This window comes from Girardinichthys multiradiatus, chromosome 6 (genome assembly GCF_021462225.1).
Source record: "Girardinichthys multiradiatus isolate DD_20200921_A chromosome 6, DD_fGirMul_XY1, whole genome shotgun sequence".
Lineage (NCBI taxonomy): Eukaryota > Metazoa > Chordata > Actinopteri > Cyprinodontiformes > Goodeidae > Girardinichthys > Girardinichthys multiradiatus.
Genome location: NC_061799.1, coordinates 8,203,383 through 8,231,282, shown reverse-complemented (window position 1 = coordinate 8,231,282; position 27,900 = coordinate 8,203,383). Strand labels below are relative to the sequence as shown.

General features: G+C 37.7%; 1 protein-coding gene across 3 annotated transcripts in view; it reads right to left on the bottom strand.

Moving 5' to 3' along the window:
• LOC124870665 (BMP/retinoic acid-inducible neural-specific protein 3-like) overlaps positions 1–27,900 on the bottom strand; it is a 46,184-nt gene that overhangs the window by 8,008 nt on the left and 10,276 nt on the right. For all 3 annotated transcript variants that reach the window (XM_047369486.1, XM_047369487.1, XM_047369488.1), the window contains 4 exons: positions 23,423–23,625; positions 18,115–18,323; positions 9,746–9,851; positions 3,625–3,861 (listed from right to left, as the gene is read on the bottom strand). In XM_047369486.1, coding sequence (XP_047225442.1) covers positions 3,625–3,861; positions 9,746–9,851; positions 18,115–18,323; positions 23,423–23,625 — 755 coding nt within the window. The remainder of the gene's footprint in view (positions 1–3,624; positions 3,862–9,745; positions 9,852–18,114; positions 18,324–23,422; positions 23,626–27,900) is intronic.

The window sequence follows — 27,900 nt, the reverse complement described above, 5'->3', positions numbered from 1 at the left end:
TTCTAGGGAACACAATATCATAAAACATGCAATTTTTATTATCAGCTTTTTATAGTTGCAGACAATAAAGCTATAACTTTATGTATCACTGGAATCTATGATTCTAATAAGAAATGAACCAACAAACCGCATTACCATCAATAATTCAATAATTGAACAGAAAACTGCAAAGCAAATGTAGGTGATGAAGTGAGAAGACCTCAGCTGTGGGACTCAGATCCAGTGCCTGCAATTGTAACCTTAAATCTTTTTTTAATGTTTTTGCTTTTTTGTCACTGGTCAAATATTTCAGATCATCAAAAAAGTGTTGTTCTCATTATTTCCTTTATTAAGGGAAAAAATACCTTTACCATGTGAAAAAAGTAATTGCCTCCTAAAACTTATAACTGATTGTGCCACTGCTGTAAGTAACAACTGCCATTTAATTTATCTTGTTTTTATTTTATCACTGAGGAGGAATATTGGCCCACCTATTCTTTGCAAAATTGTTTTATTATTGTTTTCTTTGTCTGAGTTATTTTGTGACCTCCTGAATAAGTCATGAGTTTTACTTGAAATATATTTTGGTACATCATTGTTTCATGTTTTTTGTCCATGTATGGTTAATGGCTCTCGCTGTGGTTCACTGGAGATTAGAAACTAAGAATCAGAATCAGAATCAGAAAAGCTTTATTGCAAAGTACAGGTCCTTCCCAAAATATTAGCATATTGTGATAAAGTTAATTATTTTCCATAATGTCATGATGAAAATTTAACATTCCTATATTTTAGATTCATTGCACACTAACTGAAATATTTCAGGTCTTTTATTGTCTTAATACGGATGATTTTGGCATACAGCTCATGAAAACCCAAAATTCCTATCTCACAAAATTAGCATATCATTAAAAGGGTCTCTAAACGAGCTATGAACCTAATCATCTGAATCAACGAGTTAACTCTAAACACCTGCAAAAGATTCCTGAGGCCTTTAAAACTCCCAGCCTGGTTCATCACTCAAAACCCCAATCATGGGTAAGACTGCCGACCTGACTGCTGACCAGAAGGCCACTATTGACACCCTCAAGCAAGAGGGTAAGACACAGAAAGAAATTTCTGAACGAATAGGCTGTTCCCAGAGTGCTGTATCAAGGCACCTCAGTGGGAAGTCTGTGGGAAGGAAAAAGTGTGGCAGAAAACGCTGCACAACGAGAAGAGGTGACCGGACCCTGAGGAAGATTGTGGAGAAGGGCCGATTCCAGACCTTGGGGGACCTGCGGAAGCAGTGGACTGAGTCTGGAGTAGAAACATCCAGAGCCACCGTGCACAGGCGTGTGCAGGAAATGGGCTACAGGTGCCGCATTCCACAAGGTCAAGTCACTTTTGAACCAAAAACAGCAGCAGAAGTGCCTGACCTGGGCTACTGAGAAGCAGCACTGGACTGTTGCTCAGTGGTCCAAAGTACTTTTTTCGGATGAGAGCAAATTCTGGATGTCATTCGGTAATCAAGGTGCCAGAGTCTGGAGGAAGACTGGGGAGAAGGAAATGCCAAAATGCCAGAAGTCCAGTGTCAAGTACCCACAGTCAGTGATGGTCTGGGGTGCCGTGTCAGCTGCTGGTGTTGATCCACTGTGTTTTATCAAGGGCAGGGTCAATGCAGCTAGCTATCAGGAGATTTTGGAGCACTTCATGCTTCCATTTGCTGAAAAGCTTTATGGAGATGAAGATTTCATTTTTTAGCACGACCTGGCAACTGCTCACAGTGCCAAAACTACTGGTAAATGGTTTACTGACCATGGTATCACTGTGCTCAATTGGCCTGCCAACTCACCTGACCTGAAACCCATAGAGAATCTGTGGGATATTGTGAAGAGAACGTTGAGAGACTCAAGACCCAACACTCTGGATGAGCTAAAGGCCGCTATCGAAGCATCCTGGGCCTCCATAAGACCTCAGCAGTGCTACAGGCTGATTGCCTCCATGCCACGCCGCATTGAAGCAGTCATTTCTGCCAAAGGATTCCCGACCAAGTATTGAATGCATAACTGTACATGATTATTTGAAGGTTGACGTTTTTTGTATTAAAAACACTTTTCTTTTATTAGTCGGATGAAATATGCTAATTTTGTGAGATAGGAATTTTGGGTTTTCATGAGCTGTATGCCAAAATCATCCGTATTAAGACAATAAAAGACCTGAAATATTTCAGTTAGTGTGCAATGAATCTAAAATATATGAATGTTAAATTTTCATCATGACATTATGGAAAATAATGAACTTTATCACAATATGCTAATATTTTGAGAAGGACCTGTACGTTTTTGGACATACAAGGAATTTGTTTTGGCATAGTCGGTGCAATACAATACAAATTAAACAGTATAAACATATCTACAATATAATATAAATATATGTGCACAGTTTTAAGTGAGTGAGAGTAAATATAGAGCAGTATAAGTATAAGTAAAAACAAATAAGTAAGTTACTTACTTTATTCCTATCCAGACTAACAGATGTGACTGACTTTGTCAACTGCTCTTGAATTTCTTTAGATCAGGGCAGGATGTGCTGCTTTTTGAGACATTTCACCATACTTGATGTAGTCAGACAGGTACTATTAAGGTGATTTCTTAAATTTAGCATCTGGCAATATTCAGGCCTGGGTGTGACTAGCGAAATTGAACATAGCTTTCCAAAAAATTGAATTGTGATGAATTTCTGATTCACTGTCTCGCTTAATGAATATTTCTTTAAGAAAAAAAAATTACTCCAAAAAAGCATGCTCTTTTTGCTGCTTCATAATTGTTTTTTTTTTTTCTCAAGACTGTGTAATACGCTGAAGGCATTCTGGCTGATGTCCCAGCCTCAACGCAATTTCCACATTCTACCATTTTTATCTACTGTCTCTCCCATTATGTTTCAATCAGATCGTTTTTTTGTCTTCTCCTGCTGCTTTTTGTTAGGAGCAAATGCAAAGGTAATCTTTTTAGTTATATAGTAAACAAATGATTTATACTTGTCAAAGTCTTCATAATGTAAAAATGATTACAAAAAAAAATCCTGGTGTTCTCACATCTAGTTTCACGAGCCAGAAAACAGAAGAAATACAAATATAATGTGATGTTGCTCACATATTTCACAGTTCAGCAAGTCATATTTCTTTGTATGTCTTAGAATAACTTAGACTGCAGTGGTTTTCCAAGATTTTTTTTACCCATTTTATGAAGTAAGAGAATGTATATTTTAGACTAATTTGTTCTTCTCTTTGGAGTTCTTAGAGACATTTGGTCTAAACAAATTGGCTTTTTAAGAACTAACCAAGCACCTTATAAAAGCATCAAACCAATCACTAAAAGCTATTTGTTCTCTGAATTCAGAGTCTGCCGAGCAAGCCATCAATTATTCACACAAGAGTCTATTTAAGGAAAAAAGACGCACAAAAGACCTTTTTAGCACATATTTTTTTTAGGTATGAATTAATTTGTTTGTTTGTCAGAGAAATGACTACCTTCACTTTAAACCCTAGTAAAAAAGAATGTTTTAAAAGCCAATGTTCCACCTGTATGTTTTTTTCCCCACTAAAAGCTATTAAAGCTGACATTTCCAGGTTCCATTTGGAAGAGTCAAACTTAACTTGTTACTCACCAGATTCCTCAAACTCCTTGTTGACCAGCCTCAGTGCATCTCGGATGTGCAGCAGGCTGTCTTCCAGAGTGTCCAGGTCAGAGCGAGGACAGTTGCAGTGAGGAAAGTCCACACTGCACTCACACCAGCAGTCGTTGTTCCGGCAAACAAACTGGCCCTCTGATTTGCAGCCAATATAGTTGAGGGCCGCCTGAATGAAACGGCTTTGTAGGTAGCCTGGAAGGATTACCTGCAACCCTATGGAGGGCCAAAGACAGAGGAAGTGAAGAAGTGTTTACATAGGTTTATCTCATTAAAATAGAATTTCAATGAAGAGTCAATGTATTTCAGTGAGACAAAAAGTAAAAATCATATAAAGCGTCATTATGCAGAAGGTGATTAATTAAATTTTTGTTTTTCAGACAATTAGAATATTTCATACAGCTAATTTTAAAAAGCATTTTAATAAAAAAAATTGTATATTATTATTATGGCTAACACAATCATGGGGAAGACGGCTGACTTAACAGTTTTCCAGCATAATGGTTGGTTTATTTATTATAATTATTATAATAATAATAATAGTTCTTATTATTAGTAGTATGCTCTACAAATAAACTGATTTAAACTTTGTTCCTGAAGTTAATATGTTAGTATTTAAGTTGTTAAAAGCTTTACAAATAAATTTAAAAAATGGTATTTGTCTTCAAAGTATTTTATCTACAGTGCTGGATTTTTATATCTAAAAACACAACAAATATTTTGAACATATTAAATGGCTAAATAATCATCAAAATCATAAAACAAGAACATGTAAAATTATAAGCCATCAGCAATATGTAAAAGGGTAAATAAAAACCATGTAGTTATTTACAGTGGAGACAGTAGTATTAATCTTCAGGCTCCATTTGTTCGGCTTCACAACTCGGTGTTTCACGCTAACATGGTTGCTAGGCAACAGACGTTACGCTGAGGTAAAGGCAGGGGAAATGCAGAATGACGTATCACTGGCAGCGCACTATGCTAATCCGGCATGTTTAGCTAATAGCTGCAGGTAGCGGAAGTATTACTGTTTGACCATCATTTGTTTACATGACGCTTCTTATAGATGGACTCTCATTTCGGCTGTGGACAGCAGCTAATGGAGGAACCACAGCACATGTCAACTGAAGGCCTTGAAACTTGCAGGCGAGTAAGGCTTTTACTTTGAAGAATCCTTGGATTCAAAAGTGACTATGATTATGCCGATTATATGCAACAAAGTTAAGTAATGAATTGCTGTTCGAGTACCAAGTATTCATTCATAAAAAGGGTGTAGTAATAAGACAAACATGGCTTGACTTTTCTTCTGAGGCCTCTACAAGCGGCCCTAATCGAAGCGGATTTTCCCCCACGGCCTGGAGAACGAGGCTCCGGGATCGCAGCATCGTAACCCTTTCCGGCTTGCATGTCCAACCCCCCACTGAAGTTGTCGCAATGCGCCTTTGTCGTATAGTTCGGCCGGCCGGCTAAACAGCCGACCTCCCGCTCTCAGTTACTGAGATCTGCAATGGTAGTCCCTTGTACATGTTGATTACAGGGACAGCTCCGCTTCCCTCAACTCGTTGGCTAGGAAACCATGTCTTCAGAACGGTTCACGTAAGAGGTTGTGTTTGGGCAGAGAAAATTAGTTTAGAATGAAATAATCTAAAAAATGTCTATTCCATGGTGTTTGGTTTTTGTTTGTATTGAGAAAACTCAGTGCTAGAAGACTAGTTGTTCAGTTAATGATGTGTTCTGTCTTGTGTTTTTAACACAGATTGGCCATAACCCGCCGTCGACTCTTATGCATTTTGATCCTTTTATTGATGGTATTCTAAAAGGTACATGTTTGATTTTAAAGGCAAAATAATGTTTTATCTGATCTTGGATTGTGAATGGTTGTTTGAAGGTATAGCAATTATTGTCTAAGTTAGTTCCAAGACTAACTCAACTTCATTTTCAGATTCTTCAAGATAATCCTTGGTTCTCAAACATAAATAACACTGAATGGTAATGTTGCATCACTTTATTGGTCATGGTTTTAACCATCTTTGAGTCACTTGTTCATATTGTATATAGCCCCTGGTCTTTTGTATTCTTTCATTTTGCTTGGTAGTTTACTTGGATTGTTCTAGTATAGTAAAGAGTTTGATGATTGAAATATGTTTGACTTTAAGTTGACTTATTTATGTTAATAAATTCTTGTATTTTAAGAAATTGTGTGAATTTGTTCCATGTGTGTGCAGAGTTTATGCTGTTCAATAATGCCAGAGCTTGGCTCACCCCTTTCATAGTTGTCCTAATAGCAGCGCATTATTAGGCTGGTATTCACCGGACAGCACTTAACAGACCAAATTATTAATGAATAAAATATTAATATGAAATGTTAAATTATATATTCATAATAATAACCACAACACCTGAACCCCATAGAAAACCTATGGAGTATTATCAAGAGGAAAAGAAAGGCAAACCAGATCCAAGGATGCAGAGAACCTGAAGATCACTATTGAAACAATCCGGAACACCTCAGCTGAGCCACGGACTAATTACCTCCATGCTATGCCACATTGATACAGTAATTCATGCAAAAGAAGCCCAGAGCAAGTATTAAGTGAATTTACTGTTCAGTGCATGGATTAATCTTTCAGTAGCTCCACATTTTTGTGGGCTTCTTAATTGGTTTCATATCATACTTTCCTAAGAAACTGGATGAATAGTTTACATTAGCTATAGACCATAATGATCAAAATTAACATTAATAAATGCTTGAAATATATCACTCTGTGTCTAATGAATGTATATATATATAAGTTGATGCTTTGATTTATTGAGATGCACCTTGACAAGCTAGTAATGGGTGGGTGTTCTCAGTCTTGCATTCTCTCTGCCTTCATGCAGTAATTCATGCAGTAATTCACCCAAAAGCCACATGGACCAAGTATTTAGTGCATACACTGTGCAGTATATGTGCATACTTTCTGCAAGCTTACATTTCTGTATTGCAAATCTTTTTTATTAGTCTTGTGTAAAATTCACATTTTCTGAGAAACTGCCCTGTAGGTTGTCATTAGCTGTAAGCCATAATCATGAAAGGTAACTGAAATAAACCCCTGAAATATGTCAATGTGAGTGTAATGAACCTATATTACATAATTTTTACTTTTTAAATTGAGTTATAGAAAAGAATTAACTTTTCGATGACTTCTAATTTTTGGGACGTTCTGTATAGTTGTGTATAAAATATGTTAAACTACAGAGTAGCATAATGATTACGAAGCACTTTAAAAAACAAATGCCAAAAACAGATATTTTCCCCCTGAAGTTTAGTTTCAGGGGGCATAATACACAACTATACAAAAAACTGTAACCCTGATTCTTGAATATGATACACATTCTTATGCTGTTATTCAGAAGGTTACTAAATGTGTATTAATCCAATGTTACACGTGGTCCTACACAAATAGACACTATGCACTTTGAGTCAGCTCTTCTACAACATCCCTATACGTTATATTTCAAGCAAGATGATAAAGATGGCAATAAGATGAAACATTTATGCCGGTAGTTTCGAGGTATAGGTCTTACAGGCTGATACGATCAAGGTTTAGGTCAATAAGAAAAGAAAAAATAACGTCAGAGGTGTCCTTTAAGCAAGAGCTTTGACATTTTGGAAAATAAGCCTCTTTAGTCTTCTTTGCAGAGCTCAGGATTATTCCCTCTGCACCTTTCATGATGAACAAAATTGCTTGACACAGCACGAGTTGTTCCCACCGCGGGTAGTAGGAGGCATGCAAACAATTACACTTATTTTTCCAACACATAAACCAGTAAGTGTTGTGCTAAAATGCGCATTTGCGCTGCAAAAGAATGGTATAACTCTGACACTTCATGCTGAGTGTGGTGGGCTTTTTACCATTACAGCAATCTCATGGACTAGCCAGAGTCTAGAGCTAAAATGGAATTTTGCCTAATGAAGTTATTCTTTAGTTGATCTAGATTGATTCCCCCAGATCATAATTCTGCCACAATCATGTTTCACTGTGCATATGGTCTTCTTTTGGTATTGGTGTAGTTTTTTGTGTCAAACTTGCCTTTTGGTATTGTGGGTCAAAGTTTAGTTTTATCAGACCAGAAAACATTCTCCTGCAACCTTTAGGAAGATTTAAACCAGGGCTTAAGAGTTACTCTTGGCCTCCCTGAACACTGTTTGTCTTGTCATTTTAACAGCTTTGTAATGTAATGCTAACCAGCTGGTAGTTTCTCTGCAAACTATGGATACAAATGAACAAACCTACAACAGCTTTCTTTATTTAAGGTTAATAAAATTTTATATAGTGGATGGTAGGTATCTACCAAATAAAACTAATGTCTGAAACTAAATCAGAAGGTATTGTAGCCAAGTGTTACCTTGAGGGTGTGCACAGGGTGTGGGACATGTGGCAACGTGACATGTCATGTACAATTTAACTGAAAAACAATGACATTTAAAGCAAAAATTTCAAAAGCTGTAACAATCTGATTAATTGATGCTTATGTGACTATGTGTAGACAGCCAGCCTAATTACCTCTTTATTAGCAAACTGCATAAACACAGCAAGGCAACAATTGAAGTACTACTTCCTGCTTATGTCAAAGTAATTAAGAAGTAGTACTTAAACATGTCTACAGAGTGTCATGCTTAAATCAGTCAGCTTTAAATCTGAAGCTCATAATAATAACTTTGATTTCTTTTGTCAGACAAAATCACATGCTAACAGCATCAGAATGGCGCTTTGTGAGACCGACTTCAGTTTGACAAGAAAGATCGTAGAATAGAATAGAATAGAAATATTCTGTATTGTTCTATAGTGGGGAAATTCAGGTGTACCAGCAACAAAGTGAAGCAGGCAGATTCACACAAAAGTAAAAACATAAAAGCAGAAAATAAGAGACTACAGTAAGGGCAGCATAATAGAGAAATACTGTAGAATTATTGAAAATAGCATATTCAGAAAAAAAAAATGTGCAACTGAGTAGGATAGTTTAAAAAATGTACAAAATATGCATGTTTATTCATATACAGTACTGTGCAAACGTTTTAAGCAGGTGTGAAAAAATGCTTTAAACAAAGAATGCTTTCAAAATTGGAAGTGTTAATCATTTATCTTCATCAATCAACAAAATGCAGTGAATGAACAAAGGAGAAATCTAAATCAAATCAATATTTGGTGTGACCACCCTTTGTCTTCAAAAGCATCAGTTCTTCTAGGTACACTTGCACACAGTTTTTGAAGGAACTCGGCTGGTAGGTTGTTCCAGACATCTTGGAGAATTAACCACAGATGGTCTGTGGATGGAGGCGTTCTCACATCCTTCTGTCTCTTCATGTAATCCCAGACACACTCTATGATGCTGAGATCAAGGCTCTGTGGGGGTCAAACCATCACTAGAAGTGATGGTTTGGCCCCCACAAGCACTTCTTGTTCTTCTTTACGCTGAAGATATTTCTTGATGACTTTGTCTGTACGTTTGGGTTCGCTGACTTAGCATTTTGTGAATTGCTAAAAATAAACAATCATTTATATTTCTTAAAGCATTCTTTTTTTACAGCATTTTCTCACACCTGCCTAAAACGTTTCCGCAGCACTGTACATATACATATGAAAATAAAGTTCTCAAGAACTTCCCCAACTTGATCTCACACTGCTGCTAACTTAGCGACCAGTCTAGTCACATTTTCTGATGGTGTTGGAGACTTTTGTTCATACTCTACTCAACGAGGAGTGGTTGCTGCCATACATGTGTCCTGATGTTTGTTTCTCATTTTGTTGTTTTAGATACGCATTATTCACAAAATATTAAAACTAATATCAAAAATGTTTTACCACAAACCTACACTTAAAAAAACTAAAGAAAAACGTTCTAAACTTATGTAGGGTGTTTTTATTACTTATAAAAATTTCCACAGTGTTATACCTGTCGCCTACAGTGTCTATTACAATGACATTACCATGGCCAATTATGCGTATTTCTACTAACTGCTAGTGACTTTTAGGACAGCCAATACCTGCAAATATGTTCTCGGTGGCGTCAGCTGTGTACAAACTACTCATTCAATTTTTTTCTGCTTTACATTTACCTTGTAGCTGAACCTTGTTTTCAGGACTGTGAACCAGAACAGAGCTGACCGTGTCCAGATTGTCATAGTTGCTGCACCCAAGAGGGCCAGTTCTAGTTTCGGTCACCTGAAACGACATTGAGAGAACCCAGAAAGATCAGATCAGTATAATTTTTCTTTTCACTTTAAATCTACCACAGCCTTGTGTTTAGACTTGCTAAACGTTGTATTCTTTTAAAGCAGGTCAAAATAATATATTAGCACATTAAAAGAATATTCTGCCGCAAAAGGATGTGGAATGCAATAACACTCTCAAAGTAATAGTATAAAGGTCTTTAATTATAAAGAGTTATGTCCACAGACAGGATATTTTTTGGGTAGAAAAAATGTCAACATCCCACTAATTCGCAAGTGTGAAGCAGCTGCCTCTAACTTGAATTAGTCTTGACATTAAAGTTAGAAATTCAGGAACATTCCTCAGTCTGTATTAGCATATTTCTTTTGCTCAGAATCTTTCTTACTTCTTTCTGAATCTTGATGTGTGATTTTTAATGGAGGCCCATGTATTGCAGGTGCTGCTCTACATCTCTCATAAAATATAGCGTTCATCTCAATGCTCTCATTCTCATTCTCACTGATCTTCAATCTGCCTAAACTCCAGAGCTGCTGCAAAGTGGCAAATGAATGGAAATCAGGCTGGCTGGAAAGGAATGGAATGGTATCTTTAATCCATCAAGATGATGCATAACCAGGCTAACACGTTCTCATTTTAGGCGGGGGCACTTGTCTTCATCAGTGGCCACTCACTTTTACCATCTACGTTTGCCCCTCGGGCTGATTAATGCACGCACCCTAATAGCCACTTCAGATGATAAAATGGATGATTGGTGTTTTATACGAGAGGATACACAACTGCCGCTCCATTGTACCTCCTCACTCTCCTGATTACAGTTTGCCACAGAGCAGACAATGTCTCCAGAAAGCTTGTATCGTATGTTTATCAATGCACTATACAGCTGGATGTTAGCTACTGCAGCTCAAAGATTTGATTTAGGAGATTCTGGTAAGAATCAATCAATTCTTTATCTTTCTGTGAGATTTGCAGGAGCGTGAACTGCATCAAACAGGAAAAAAAAAGGAAAAATAGATCTGACAGTCTTGTACCCGCCTTCAGGGACAGGAGATGCAACTGTCTGGCCAATTCTGTAAATAAGCATTTGCTCTTAATCTAACTGATTAAATAAGCTACGGGTAGAAAGTCCCTGAGCTGGTATTAAAGGATTTGAGAGTCTAACTTGTTCTCCAGTTAAGTTTCAAAAGTGTCATAAATAAAAACTTTACTCTAGATGAACACAAGTAAAGGAACTGAATTTTTGTACTTTATTTCCTTTTAGACTATTTGATATTTCTATCTTATGTTAAATTAGAAAATAAAACTCTGCATTGTAGTCTATTGCATTTAGTTGAACATGTTAATAATTAATTTGTGTATAATAAACTGGATCTCTTAGGGATCCACTTAAAATTTCTTTCATCAGCTAAGCGAAAAAATTATCTAAGTGAATTAACAGTGGCTTTTGAAAATGCACACAACGCCACCAGATTTCGTGATCCAAGTTAAATTTAAACCAAGATGAATGATTTCAAATCTTTTTCCACCTATATTGTTGTATGTCATGTACAATTCAAGTAAAATTCAAGTAAAACCCATATTTAGAAAGCCTGCTCCCTGTCCGACCCCTTTTCTTTTCCAATGGTTATAATCAGTCTGACAGAGAGAGGTATCCCTAATCCTTGTGGTTTTTAATATAACAATGGCCACCAGTGGGCTCTAGACAGACAAACTTAATCAGTTTATTATTTTACTTTGTACCCCTACACATTCTAAAATGGCTAAACTCTAACACTCAGTAGTTTATTCTAACCTCCCCTACAACTCCGCACCATTCAAAATCCTTTGTGAAGTGCCTTGAGACAACGTGCTGTCTCAAGGCACTTGAGCGCAATACAAATAAAACTGAATTGAATTGAATTTTGTAAGCGTGTACAACTTAAACTAACACCATGTTATATCACCTTTCCATTCAACTTCAGCATTCCCTCTTCCAAAATAAAACCTGGCAACAACTATCGTGATTCCGAAGAGCCTGGAATAAAGTTCAGCTGTCCTTACCTGGCCTTTGCTGTTTGGTTTAGCTGGGGCTGTTTTTATAATATAAGGATTATAAGGATCAACGGGATCTGACTGTACAAAGGTAGCAGTCGGGAGACTTTTGAAAGCCACTGTATCTTCTGCAGGTGAAACCCTTTTATCAGGTTATGATGGGTAAATATCTACTGCAGGTAAGATTTTTATCCATTCTAACCTGTTAACAGAACCCTATTTTTAAAAAATCTGACTCAATTAAAGTGATGTGCTGTAAATAATTGATTGTTTTTTGTTTCAAATACCTAAAATATAACATTACTATATAAATATCCATAAAAGTATTTTACCTTTCAGTTATTTGTTCAACTTGTAAATAAAAAATCATCTGAGAATTGGTTTTGCTTTGCACTCTTTGAAAAAGACATAAAGTTCATTTTGAACATGCTACTTATTGTCTAATATATTTTCCTCTTATTATTTTTCAACAATTCCAGAAAAAAAGAAATTTTACAGCATAAGACTCCAACACAAACACCAATACGCTACTTTGTCCATTCCTTAAACTTTTGCATTTTCATTGTGTCACATTTCAACACTATACCTTTATATGATAGACTAACACAAAGTAATTGTAATCTGAATAATTGTGAAGTCAGTGGAAAATGATACATTGTTTTAATTTTTGATGGTGTTAAAACAATATCCTGAGATTTGAACATCAATCCATTATTCCACAATGGACTGAGTACGGAACTGATCAAGACGTGGACACCCGCTCAAACTGATGGGGCAGTCAAGGAGAGCATTGATAAAAGCAGCTAAGAGCCCCACTGTAACTTTGGAGAAGCAGGAGAGACTTGCAGCTCAGGTGGGAGAATCTGTTGAAAACGCAACCACTAGTCCTTTACTTAACAAATCTGGCCTTTCTAGAAGAGTGGCAAGATGAAAGCTGTTGTTGATCCTAAACATACAGCCAGAGCTACAATGGACGTATTTAGATGCAGCTATTTTTATGTGTTTTATGGCTCATTCAAAGTACAGACCTAAATCCAATTGAGAATCTGTGGCAAGACCTGAAAACTGATTTTCAGACTCTTTCAACCCATTCTGAATGTGCTTGAACCTTTGACGAAGAAAAATGGGAAAAAATGTCCGTATGCATTTGATTAGCTGGGAGAGAGATACCCTGAAAGACATGCAGCTGTAATCGAAGTGAAAGGTGGTTCCACAAACTGCTGAATCTGCAATGCACTGTTTAACCTAGATGCATCCCGATTTTGATATTCACTGGAATTATACTGCTTCCTAGCGACAGTTTCCACTAGGGCTGCAACTAATGACTATTTTGATAATTGATTAATCTGGCGACTATTTTTTAGATTTATTGATTAATAATTGGATAGTAAAAGGTGCTTAATAGGAGATTTTTTTACAGAATTTGAACCAGGTGAAGCTAAAACTATGCCATTTGAGGAGTTCTGGATACAGCATATTTACAGACAAAGATTTTTCATCTTAAATGTAAAATGTATTTATTTGTGTACAGCTATGGCTTCATTACTGTACCGAGTGGGTTGTTCTTACAGCAAATGGCATATTTTAAAGTAATAATTAATTCGATTGAGCTCAGGTACTACAAACAGGCTCTGGAATCTTTGTAAGCTATGCATGCCTTGGTATATTTCAACCCAACGTTGCGATCCACTGACACCCTTTCTATCTAAACAAGTGATTTTTTTTTTACCAAAACCTCCAGAACACATGGATGGAACTGATAAGATTATTTTTGCACTCATTAAGTTTGAATCAAAGTATGTTGTTTATCTCTCCTGAAAACCAAACTATTGTCCTCCGTATTTGCCCTTCTAGCTTAATAGTCCAGATAGTGTTAAATCTGTAAATCCAGGAGCTCACTCTAAAAATCTAAACTGGGATAACCAAGGTGATTTCATATAATATCCTAAGGGTTGTATCCTGGAGGTGATTATTATAGCGCAGAAATAAAGACTCTAGAAGACAATTAGCAGCAGGACTAATCTTCGCCCCAGTTAATAGGATTAAAAACTTGTTCTGGTGTTTTACACGAGCAAATTAATTCCACCAGTTTTAATGTGAGGGCTGTACGTAACGTTTTGGGAGATAATTATTATTTTCCCTTAATGGCGTCAAAGTAAGACACTGCAGGAGAGCGGGAACAGATTTATCACAAATAAATCCCAACCAAAGTTCTTCATCTGATTACTGAAATGAAACTCCTTATTTTTTAATTGTCTCCATTGTTGAGTTTATGCCAGATGGAGGTGGAGTCTTTTTCATTAAAACATGTTGTAATGTGCAGAATTTTGGAAAACAGAGCTCATAAAGGGAGATCATTTTCTATGTATCATTATTTTGACCAAACAGGTGTTTGTTTTTATACGTCCAACACCAAAACAAGGAGTCTTTAAGTTGTTTTTTTTTTATTCGGAATGAAAATATAAACAGCAGACACACTGAAGTATTTATATCAGTTGCTGTAATATCAATTAGAATTGCGCCTCTCAAGGTGGCAGCAGGTTGGTGTAGCGCTGTTAATTTTCATTCTGATATATTCTTTTTAAGAACTGAAATTCCTCTTGTGGTGGATAAAATAGATTTTTTTTGGTTGATAATCCTCTCCGGTATCAGATGCTGTACAGCTAAAAGGATTTTTGCTGATACTTTTTTATTTTTGGACATTTATTATGATGCATCACCATGGCAACAGGGTTGTTTTTTACAATCAAGAGCAGCTGATTAACATCACAAAAGCTCAAATAATACTTCAATTACAACCCCAAATCAGGCGCCGTGGATGCAGAGCAGGAGCAAAGAGAAGAGGGAGAAGGAAGAAGTCCAAACCATCTCTTCCATCGATTATTATGGGCAATGTGACATCGTTGAGAAACAGGTTGGATGAACTCGAAGCCCTACAAAGGACCCTGCCAGAGTATCAACAATGCAGTATTATGTGTTTCACTGAGACATGGCTCATATCCCTGACTCCAGCGTGTCTCTGTCAGGCTTTCTGACCATACGAGCAGACAGAGATTTAAAGAGGAGCAGCAAAAGCAAAGGAGGTAGACTGGCAGTACTTGTGAACAACAGATGGTGTCATCCAGGACATGTTACTGTGAAATGTCGTCTTTGTAGTGCAGATATTGAACCGTTAGAAGTAACTTTTAGTCCACATTGTTTACCCAGAGAGTGCATCACTGTTATTTTGGCAACAGTTTATGTTCCACCTTTAGCTGTTGCCCACACTGCATGTGATGCTATCAGCTCAGTTGTTGCACCCCAATGCCTTCAAACTTCAAACGTTTCAACAGTTTCTCAGCTGCTCTACCAAAGAAAACAAAACGTTGGATTTGTTTTATGCAAATGTCAAGGACTCCCACTGCCACCCACATGGAGAGGACATCAATGCCATGACTGAGTGTGTAACCGACTATGTGAACTTTTGTGTGGATAACACCATCCCACCCAGAATGATGAGATGCTCCCCGAATAACAAACCTTAGATCACCAGTGACCTGAAGGACCTGGTTAACAAGAAAAAAAGAGCCTTCAGAGACAGAGACAGATAATTATTGAGGAGTTTACAGAAGCAACTTAAAGTCAACATAAGAGACAGCAAGGAAGTGCACAAGAAGAAACTGGAGACCAAGCTCCAGCAAAACAATATCAGAGATGTGTGATCAGGGATAAAGACGATCACAGCTTTCAAGCAGAAGGAAGATCAGATCGATGGATGTCTGGACAGAGCCAATAAACTAAACACATTCTTCAATAGGCTCAGTTCAAAAACAAGCTCAGCATCCTCCTCTCCTGCCCACAGCCAAACAGACATCCCTCCTCCTTTGACCCACAGCTTTCTTGTCACACCTCAAATGTTTTATCTTCCACCTCAGCCATGAAGCCTTCTGCTTCTACATGTGGAGGAGTACAAATACCTCAGTGTTCACCTGGACAACAGACTAGAGTGGAGATGCAACTGTGAAGCCGTCTACAAGAAGGAACAGGGCAGACTGTACTTCTTGAGGAAGCTTAGGACCTTTGGTGTTTGCAGCAAGATGCTGCATATCGTCTATAAGTCTGTTGTGGAGAGTGTGATCTCTTCTGCCATCATCTGCTGGGGTAGCAGCATCAGAGCCAGGTACTTGAAAAAGGTCAACAAGCTAATAAAGAAGACTGGCTCTGTTCTGGGAATCCTCTGAAACTCCTGGAGATCATTGTGCAAAGAATTATTCTTCATGAAACAAAGAACATTATGGAGAACCATGAGCATCCTCTTTAGGAGACTGTTGTACAACAACAGAGTGTCTTCAGTCAGAGGCTTCTACAGATCTGTTGTAAGACAGACGGCTACAAGAGATCCTTCCTGCCCACGGCCATCAGCATCTACAACGGCTCTTTGAGGAAACTTGTATAATATGAGCTACAACAACATTTAATTTCCCTTTTGGATGAATAAAGTATTTTTGAATTTGAACTGAATTGAATTGAATTGAATTTAATCTCAGGTTTACATATTTGTTTTCTGACAAATCACTGTTATGAATTTGTACAAAATAAGCCAATGTGCCATCAAACACGCTCTGATTTGATAAACATATTTTAGGACAGAAGTCTGCAAAATACATTTCAAAAGCAACGTTAGCAAATACCAAAATATTTCATGCAATAGCAATGGAAACATCCGATTTGGTGCAGTACAAACATTAAGATTTTGTTGACACCACTGATAAAGATGTGCTAAAAGCTTTAAAAGTTATTTATCTTTTTTTTTGGCTGCATAATCTGAGTGATTTTTTTTGGGAAATCCAACCTTTAATTTGACTTAATTTATTTAATGGGGAAAAAGATCCTGTTGTAAGAAAATATTGCTTGTAGCAAAACGAGTAGTGGTATAACCCCAGTCTGCCAACAGGAGATCACCTGATCTTCTCCTATTAGCATTTCAAAAGGTTGGAGCATACAGAGAATGAAATCTTTGGCCATTCCTCTTTGAACAATCTCAATACATCACCCAGAGTCCTGGTTCCCCCAAAATCTTCTCTTCTGCTTAGCCTGCAAGCCAATAGATAGCCATTTTTTTGTCTTTGGTGAACCATTTTTGTTGATTTGACCACATGAAAGGATCATTACCCTAGGATTGCCATCACCCTAATCCTTAGCTCCTTCAGATTCAAGTCAGGACTCTGGCTGAGCCAATCCAAAACTATAATTTTAGTTCAAGTCAGAAGAAGCATGTTTGTAAAATTCAAAGATTACTTTAAACCCAAATCTGCCAGGGCAATGAATAATTTGGTGCTCAACCATAGGTAGCATCTAATGATTGTCATGGAGACCCCTAGATGCCACTGTTTTCTGCAGTTATCTAACAGAAAGCTTTGGAGATTGTTTTGCCTCTGTGCTCATTGTGCATGGTGGAAAAATAAAGATGGGTCGCTCTCCAGCCTAGCAGCCAGGGGCTAACAAAAAACTGGGCCTCAGTGTCACATCATATTTACAACCCAGGGAAACAGAAGGTCATGGATGACTAACTAGAAGTAAATTTTTTAAAAGTACAATCAATCTGATAAACAGGAAAGTATAAGTTTAAAAAATGCTTCATTTATGTTTACTTTAAAGGGATTATGAGAGCTCCTAATAATTGTGCGACCAGGGATTAAATTAAAAACTATTTCTTAATGTGGAATTTTTTCCCCACTGAACAAATGTACTCAAAATAAAGATTTGAGGAAACATTTTTCTTAATTTCTCAGTGAAAGCATGGGGCTGCAACAGAAGATGGATTTATTTTAAGGCCACACATCTTTAGCAGGGGGGCCAACAATAATGTCAGCATCCATAGTTAACATGATGTTTTTTGGTTATCAAAAGGACCACAGGGTCAAGGTAACCCCGTAATATAGGGTGGATAAATTGGCTCATACTGGGCCAGGTTCAACTAGCATGTTTGTGTGTATTTATTGATCAGTTCTGAAGTCATTTTTCACCACTTGAACAATTCATTCATTTACGCTGAATATGCCCCCCCCCCCAAAAAAAAGACAAGTCTGCTCAGCATCAACATTTTATATCTGCCCATTCCCTAGTGTGAATGCTGGAGGCTAACAAACCACAAGACAGGAGAGCAAAGCAGCTGCCTTTAGGCAATGAGTATGTGGTGGTCTCATTTCCCAGCGGGCCGCTGCTGTTCTTTCATCTTTTCACATACCCGTATAGCAGTGGATGCTATCTGGAGGTGGTGGAGCCTGCGCAGGGTGCTCTCTCTGTCTGTGAAGTAGGAGGCAGCCAGCTGGTGAAGGGCTTCCAGAGTCACTGCCCCAGTCGTGTTTAAGTTCCTGCTGCTGCCTTCAGCCCCCGTGGACGACGACTCCAGGCTGAGCTTCCTTTTGTCCACAAATATTGTCAGAGACTCCTCCCCTGGTGACAGTCAGACAGAGTGGTTCATTAGCTCAGACGGAGCGGCACTAATCACCTTTCATTAGTATCTTTTCAGATAGAAAAGCGCAGTGGTGATTAAGTGTTGTGGGGAAACTGATGGCTTGGATGATTGGAGGAAAAGACACAAACAAGGTCTCTGCATCTATTAGACTCCTCATGAATAAATAGAGGTTATTTGAGATCACTAATGAAGTTACCCTAATGATCCTGATTATCTTAATCATAATGGACATAAAATAAAATAAAAATAAAAACAATACAGATCTCAGATCAGGACTGATTCTCTTCGAGACAAAGAAGTTGTAGAATAAGAATACATTTCTCAGTCGGTCTCCAGAACAAAACTTACTAAAGGAATTCCATACTCTTCAGTTAGTCTCACCCCTCAGAACAAGTGTTAAGGTCCAACACACTCACTGCCCACTGGGTGAGTCTTTCTAGCTTTCTTGAATGGCTTTTCGGCAAACATACCCATATCTGTAATGCAATATCGGTCAAACAAATCCATCGATTTTTTTATTTGGGATGATCTCTAAAGACCAAATGTTATTTCTGGTTATAGATTTAGATTTAGCTGTGTTAACATGAATTTGTGTAACACAATGTTTTCAGTCTATTGGGAGTCCTCTCAACCTTTTATAATTTTCAGTACCAAAAAAAAGGCAAATTTTCCCAAACCCACATGTACATATTCAGCATCTGCTTGATCAGATGTTCTAGATAATCAAGATCCTGCAGATTATATTTCACGACTACAAAGACTATGTGCAACGATAATGCATGCACATTGAAAAATAGCATTCAAAAGGTGTTGTGAGTGGCATAAGTGACAAACCTATGAAGATTTTCTGTTTAAAAATAATGATCAAAATTAGAGGCAAGATTGGTAGAAACGGATTTAGTATGAAGGATCCAAAGCATGAATTTAACTTTATGGTTTCCATGAGAACACACAGTGGGACCGAAGTTGTCAGTGCATTACAAATTAACAGCTTCTGAATAATTTTGTTACTATTAGTGAGTCTGCAGCTGCCGTGTATACTACAGTCTCCTGATTGGTGATTACACTACTGGCTGAGCCATCTCCAGAAAAACAGCTTTTTAGTTTCTGTTGAAGTTTGCCGTAACAACAACTCCGGTTCAGTGAGTAAACGAAACATGCCCTAAAAATTATTTATAACATGTTTCTTTTATTTCTGTGGGAGTGGACCTATTGTTGCCTTTTTTTGCTTCGACAAAACTGTGTTTGATTTTCCTTTAAAGTCTGTTTTTAAATCCACTAAACTGTTGGTTTAGTATTAATTTCAAATAAATACACACATGGGTGCCTGAATATTTAACAAAATGGGGGAGCAATTTGGGGAAAAATATAACTAACCTGTCCCAACAGACCACAGAAAAAAACATAAATACAAAAAAGAATAAGATTCTATGTTTGATGTCTAGATTCTCCCCAAATGTAAAAGTTTCAACACATAGTTCAGTCAAAAACAGGTTGTTGCTTTTAACTATTATTACATTCCTGGCACTCAATTCTGATTCCTTGGTGGCTAGGAAGAAAAAAAAAAAAAGAATCCTGAGTTCGATCTTTGAATTCTCTCTTTTTTTGCCAGCTTATGATGTCTCAGATACAGTATATGCTGATGTAATAAGCCAATTCAAAGGAGGAGCAACAGATACAAACTGCATGACAACTGCGCATGTATCTGCAGCACAATGGGAGGTCTGAGGACCCCCCAATGTGATATTTATGTTTCCTCCACTTGGCTGTTACATTGGATGGCTCACCATCAGATAAAGCAACTTTTATTTCCATGTCAGACTGTGGAACATAGTACAGGTTGAGTTGGACTGAACCTACTCTGAGGTTAGGGAGGGTGGGACTAGGGGGGGCGCCTGGATTGGGTAGCAGATGCTCCCCTTGCTCTCTTTTTCAGGTGACTATGCATACACAGAATAGCAAAGAAATAACTAATACTTGAGAACATGATATGTAAGGTCAGGATTCTACTAAAATTTGTAAATATTTTCAATCTTAACTTCTAAATTGAAGTCTAATGCTTACTTTGAAAAATGATATGAGCAGGAAGTCTTTGATTCAAGACAATATTGTTATTTGCTGTTTTGATGACAAAATATACATAACAGTAACTGACTATTACAAGGAAAAAAACTGAAGTAGTTAGTGAAACACGGTTTCACTAAACCTAGTCTGAGCTCCTGGAGCTCACTGTACTTGTTAGAAACCAAGCTCGATGGATCACCATGATTCATAACTGATTTTCGCAAGTTACAGTTTCTGACTCGTATTATCAGGATCTGGAGGCATCCTCTACCTGCTATTAACCCTCTATCACCACTAGGTCCCGCAAGTTGGAAAAGGCCAAGGGGTGACAGATGTGGCTCATAGGTTCATCAGCTGGGGAGCATAAAGAGGATGGATTGCCAGCACTTCGTTGCATGAGTGCTTTGCCCTCCGTGGTATATCTTTCTGGCCAGCTCTGAAACCTTTTTGCAAGTTTTTGAAAGAGCGATTTTTTTCTGAATTAGTACTGCACTAACTTCCTCCTGTTTTGCCTGCTCCAGGTGCTGACTTCTGGCTGATCAAAACTTAAACCTAAATCACTGTTTCGTTGTGTGGACTCCTCCCTGGACTTGGACTGAACCCGGCTGGCAATCTGTGATTCTCTGGTGTCCCTCTCCGGCTAGAGCGAACCCTGTCCACCCCTCCAGCACTATCCATCCGAGGCTTCCATCTGTGGCTGCTGTGGGACGTAGCAGGCTGTCTCACCCTCCTCCTGACTCTGTGTCCCTCTCCCTGCCGGATCTCTCGGCCCTACCAGTAAGCGACTTAGACCATCTAGGCCTCGCTCTAAGGTTCAGTTTCTAACCCGCTTTGCTTTGTCTCATGCAGTGATGGGGTTCAGATTCGCTGATCACCATCTAGTGTCTGTCTGAGTTACAATAAACATCAACCAAACTGTTCTCTGTTTCTGAGTGTCTCTGCATGTGGGTTAATTCGGCAATAACAACCATGACACGTATCTTCTCCCCAGGATTCAGGATTGTGTTGATTCTGCAAAGTATTAACTGAGAGGGCTTCTAACATTTTAGCCTTTGTGACCTCAGATGACCTTGGGCAGTATTCTAACCACTAAAAAATGTAAAGTTTTTTTTATTGTGACTCAAGGGTCACAAGAAAATATCGTCAAATAACAGTTATTGGGAAAAACATACTGTGACACCTGTATCTATCTGTATCATGTCTACATACAGTACAGACCAAATGTTTGGACACACCTTCTTATTCAAAGAGTTGTCTTTATTTTCATGACTATGAATATTGTAGCTTCACACTGAAGGCATCAAAACTATGAATTAGCACGTGTGGAATTATATACTGAACAAAAAAGTGTGAAACAACTGAAAATATGTCTTATATTCTAGGTTCTTCAAAGTAGCCACCTTTTGCTTTGATTACTGCTCCGCACACTCTTGGCATTCTGTTGATGAGCTTCAAGAGGTAGTCACCTGAAATTGTTTTCCAACAGTCTTGAAGGAGTTCCCAGAGATGCTTCGCACTTGTTGGCCCTTTTGCCTTCACTCTGCGGTCCAGCTCATCCCAAACCATCTCGATTGGGTTCAGGTCCGGTGACTGTGGAGGCCAGGTCATCTGGCGCAGCACCCCATCACTCTCCTTCTTGGTCAAATAGCCCTTACACAGCCTGGAGGTGTGTTTGGGGTCATTGTCCTGTTGAAAACTAAATGATGGTCCAACTAAACGCAAACCGGATGGAATAGCATGCCGCTGCAAGATGTTGTGGTAGCCATGCTGGTTCAGTATGCCTTCAATTTTGAATAAATCCCCAACAGTGTCACCAGCAAAGCACCCCCACACCATCACACCTCCTCCTCCATGCTTCACGGTGGGAACCAGGCATGTAGAGTCCATCCGTTCACTTCTTCTGCGCTGCACAATGACACGGTGATTGGAACCAAAGATCTCAAACGTGGACTCATCAGACCAAAGCACAGATTTCTACCGGTCTAATGTCCATTCCTTGTGTTCTTTAGCCCAAACAAGTCTTTTCTGCTTGTTGCCTGTCCTCGGCAGTGGTTTCCTAGCAGCTATTTTACCATGAAGGCCTGATTCACACAGTCTCTTAACAGTTGTTCTAGAGATGTGTCTGCTGCTAGAACTCTGTGTGGCATTGACCTGTTATAAGGCTCGAAGTCCCACTTATTAAACCTGACAGGGGACACCTGTGAAGTGAAAACCATTTCAGGTGACTACCTCTTGAAGCTCATCAACAGAATGCCAAGAGTGTGCGGAGCAGTAATCAAAGCAAAAGGTGGATACTTTCAAGAACCTAGAATATAAGACAAATTTTCAGTTGTTTCACACTTTTTTGTTCAGTATATAATTCCACATATGTTAATTCATAGTTTTGATTCCTTCAGTGTGAAGCTACAATATTCAGTCATGAAAATAAAGAAAACTCTTTGAATGAGAAGGTGTGTCCAAACTTTTGGTCGGTACTGTACGTGTTTTTCCAACTGTTATGATTGTAGGCACTTTTTATTGTACCTGATACAAACAATACATACATACAATACAAATAGAAGGCATTTTATACTATTAGGATTTATTGAATATTGACTTTCAAAAATATGGTGATATTTCCATACATTATTATTATTATGATGATTATTATGATTATATTACTATTGTATATAATACTAAGAATAACACTTTGAATAATTTGTAAAAAGATAATCTTGCAAAAATGTGATGAATTTCTGTTTCTTGAAACCATGCTGTTCTGAGTGCAGATTAAAAAACTAATTTATGCCTTTTCACTGTTTCCTCCAATGTATTTGTTGTATGCTAAACCAAGCATTTGGATGTCTTTTGAGCCAAACAACATTCTTCTGAGAAAAAAAACGCATTATGTGATTTGCTGCTTGGCAGGCAGCACACGGTAAAATCAGTGCCACATATGCTGGAGAAACAGAACAAAATCACATTAGAAGGCACAAGAATCAGGACTGCTTTGAAGCCAGACTGCTCTCGGTACCTCCCAGGGTGGCAGAGAGAAGGAGGTGGGTGCCATATTTCTTGATTAGACTCTCTGTAATCATCTGAAGGGTCGGCCGCCTCCCCAGCTGGCGGATGGTGTGCATCAAGTCTGGATCAAGGGGCAAAGCCAGACCACCACTGTCACCAAAACTGTCCCGCTTCTCCACCGCCAGGCTGTTGACCTTCCATCGACCAAACTCCCTGGAAACACACAGTATTAAGGTATAATGTATTAGGATGCACTTTAATATAGCATTGTGTTGTTTCACATTTTACAACAAAAACTCCACAGACCTAACGGTATTTAATTGGGATTAAACAAATTCTTGGTTTTCAAACTATTTTATAAATCAAAACCTGAAGTCAGCTTCTAATATTATATTTGGTTACATTTTTATTCACACGAGTTACTGAGTAAAAATACAGATTTCGAACATACAAAAAACCCAGACTGGATTCTGCCTTATTTTGCAGCTGCTGCCACCATTTGCAGTTACGCCTGCTGGAAACTACTGAAGTCGCTCATATAGGCAGAGCAAACTCTGCTGAAATTCTAGCAAAGATGAAAACACACAGGCACACAGAGGTGCAAGCCGAGCTGACAGCTAAACTCCATCGAATACTGCTGAACTGGAAAGAAAAATGAACTAAAAGGAAGCTGCTGTACTATTTACTGTAAGCTGGGTTTGTCCAGAAAGAACTCTGAGATTTAAAAAAATAACTTCAAACATAAATCCATGTGCAGCAGAAAAGAATATGTGCCCATACAGATTCCAGCTTTATTTGTTTTGAACCTTTCAGATCCTCAAACTAATTTTAATAGCCAAGAATGATACCCAGAGTAAATGTGGTAAGGTCAGTGTTCAAGATTCAACAATAAAAAAGAGACCGGGCAAAAATTTTATTCATGGGGGTTTGAAAGTGAAAACCACTGCAGAAAGACAAGAGTCTTGTTTAACCTTGGTTAAATAAAAAATAAAAACCCTTGATAATCTCCAAGATTTTGGAAATTATACAGGGTGGACCAATGAGACCAAAGAACTGCTTAAACATGGTGGTGTTGGCAGAGGCTGGACCAAGTCACAAATGAGTAAACTCTTTTCACGCAAGTCTTGAGTCAAGTCCCAAGTAAAGACATGAGAGTCCCAAATCGAGTCAAAAGTCAAGACATGTAGGTCTCAAGTCGAGTCCAAGTCCTAAACTTTTAATTTCAAGTCTTAAGCAAGTCATTTGACCAAATATGTCATTTATTCACTGTAACTGAAATTTAGAATTTCAAGATTTGTAAATCATTTTTAAAACGTGTTTCTTTTTGTTCTACAGAACAACCATCAATGGGAACATAACTTCTGAAAGAAAAGTAAACCAAGAGAAGAATGAGCTGGGATAATCCATAATAATAATATAACAACAAAATTAGTTCTCCACATTACCTAAAAGCAATAATAAACACCTGCTTTTATTATTAATTTTATTATTGATTATCTGCTGTTACTAATTATATTAGTAACAGCAGATCATTAAAATACCAAATCAAATTACTTACATAATTGCATAAAAGTACTCTTTGTGATCAAGTTCATTTTGTTCCACATGATCGTGGTGCATCTATGTGCCAGCTTAGATGCACTAACTTTGTTTAGGTTTAAAAAGAAATCTCAGAGCACACATGGAAAAATCATCTGATTAACAGAAATACATTTTTATTATGGCTTAATTAAATTCAATACAAGTACTCTATCATAGAGTATTTTGACTTGGGTTTATCACACAACTCCTGGAAGCCGTGTCCTGGCTTGCAATTAAGAATCAGTCCCAAGGCAACCGCTTCTGCCTGCATTTAAAACCTTACTGAAAGTTCCTGAACATTACTGGGCAGATTTATGTTTTGTAGTAGTAAATTGAATGTTTTGGAGTGGTCTACTCAAAGTCTTGAATCCAACTAAGAAGCTGTGGCAGGAACATAAATAGTCCATTCATGCCATAAATCCTTTCTGCAAAGAATAGTGGGTCAAATTTCATTCACAGCAATGTAAAAGAATTGTTGCCAGTTATTGCAAGTGCTTGATAGCAGTTGTTGTGGGTTGCAAAACCAGCTATTATTTTTGTGGGGCAATTACTTTTTGACACAGAGCCAGGTTGGTTTGAAATAGTTTGACAATTGTTTGCATATTTATCGTTATTGTAATACTGTATGAAGTATAATTATCGCAATGACTGGACAGCATATATATTGGCTAATTATTTAGGTCCCATGTATTCAGGCTCTCTATGATAGTTATATAATTGATGACGCTGGTGTTTAATGCAACATATAAATGTTTTAGAAGGTAAAGCGGTGGTAGGGTAGTAAAATCATTAAGAAATTACATGTTGTATGTTTGCAATGAAAACAAAGTAGGAAGACATTAACACTGTTAACTATCTGGTTACTTATCACAGGTCATATGAACTCCTCTGGAATTCTGGAGATTATTGTGCAAAGAAGGACTTCATATAAATAAATGAAGAACATTATGGAGAACCCTGAGCATCCTCTTCATGAGACTGTCCTACAACAACAGAGTGTCTTCAGTCAGAGGCTTCTTCAGATCTGCTGTAAGACAGACGCTACAGGAGATCCTTCCTGCCCACAGCCATCAGCATCTACAACGGCTCTTTGAAGAAACCTTCATAATGAGCTATAACAACATTTAATTTCCCTTTGGAATGAATAAAGTATTTTTGAATTGAATTGAATTGAATATTATTATCATGACATTTACTAACATTATTGCCTATAGCATGTCTTCCTGATATCATCCAGCCCTACTTTTGAGAGCTTTTTTCTATGATTAAAAGAAATTGTCATTTTGTATTTACTCTGCTTATTTTTTCTGATATTAAAAACGATCTGAAACATAAAACATCATTTTATTAATGATAAATAGAAATGTTCCATTTATTTGATAGCAGTGTTTGACCATTAAAATGAAATGTGTTTAAATGGGAACATATGAATATTACATAATAAATTACACTAACAATATTAATAGCATCCTTTTTCTTACAAAGCTGTGGTGATGAAAGTTATGTGGTGATGCACTACATCTCAGTCTGGCACTGTAGCTGCAATAAGGTAACAAGATTGCCCTGCAGAGGATAGTGAGGGGAGCTATGAGGGTCATTTGAGTGTCTGTACCTTCTCTCCAACACCTGTTTTTGATTTGCTGCAGGAACAGGACTCTGAACATAGTCAGACACCTCACACCCTCTCTAAGCCTTCTGCCATGTCAATCATTTATAATAAGGCATCACACCATAAGTGAGAGAGCAGTGACTGTAAAACAGGGTTTTCTAATTTAATAAAATAGTGGCAAAATTATTTTGGAGTTAACATTTTGTTTATTTATTTAACTCAATGCGTTTTAAGTTGTATGTTGCATGCAATGTTTATTGAGGTTCTGAGGAACCATCTGATCTGTTTAATACAGTTGGACTCTGAAGTGCTTACTGTGCTGATAAAGAGCTAAGCCGCTCCCGAAGGCGCTGCCTATGTGGAAACTCATTGCGTCCCACTGATTGTTTATTTTTAATACATTCCAAGTCAATCTGAAGATTTGATCCATTCCCACTTAGTCTATAAACTGCAGGTTTGATCTCCATCTACCCTCAATATGCATCCTTAATTTTGGTTATTAATGTACCCCCTTTTGCATGATTAATCAGGTGAAATGTTTTGAACATGATTAGTCGGTTGCAAGAGGGACAATTGGTTAAATAAATTTTCACATAGATAAAGAGACAGTGTTTTTAGTTTATTTTGTGTAAGAGTGATTATCTGTCAAGATAAGGTTAGTGTTCCACACCATTTGGTGACATTTGGCATGGTTTTAGTTAATAATTATCAATTATTAATGATAATTAAGTAATTGTAATTATTAAATGTGGTGAGCCCAATAGTCACACCACCAGAGTGTATCTTTTATCTTTATTTGTAAGAAATGATTTTTGGATAGAATTTAATCTCTGAATTGTGATTTTTTTATTGTAATTTTTGCTGCTATGGACAGGTGACCTCTCCAGGGTGTACCCCGCCTCCTGCCCATAGACTGCTGGAGATAGGCACCAGCTTCCCCGTGACCCACTATGGAAGAAGCGGTAGAAAAAATGACTGACTGATTGAATTGTAATTTTTGATTAATATTTATAATCAATAATCATAATCCCTTACATTAGCATCTTATTGATTAGCACGGTCAGACAGCAGCAGTGTGAATATCCTGGGGATCGTAGACCCAAAATTTACCTTAAGGCTCCAACATTTTTAAATTAAACATGTTCTGTATTCCTGAGGTTGAAACCTCAAAACAATACAACAAAACAGCTTTGCTATGCATCGTTCAGCCTTACTGTCTTTTGCTGAAAGTCTTGCTCGCTCTCTTTGCAGCTCTAAGGAATTGCGACATTTCACAGGATGTCGCAGGAAATACAGTA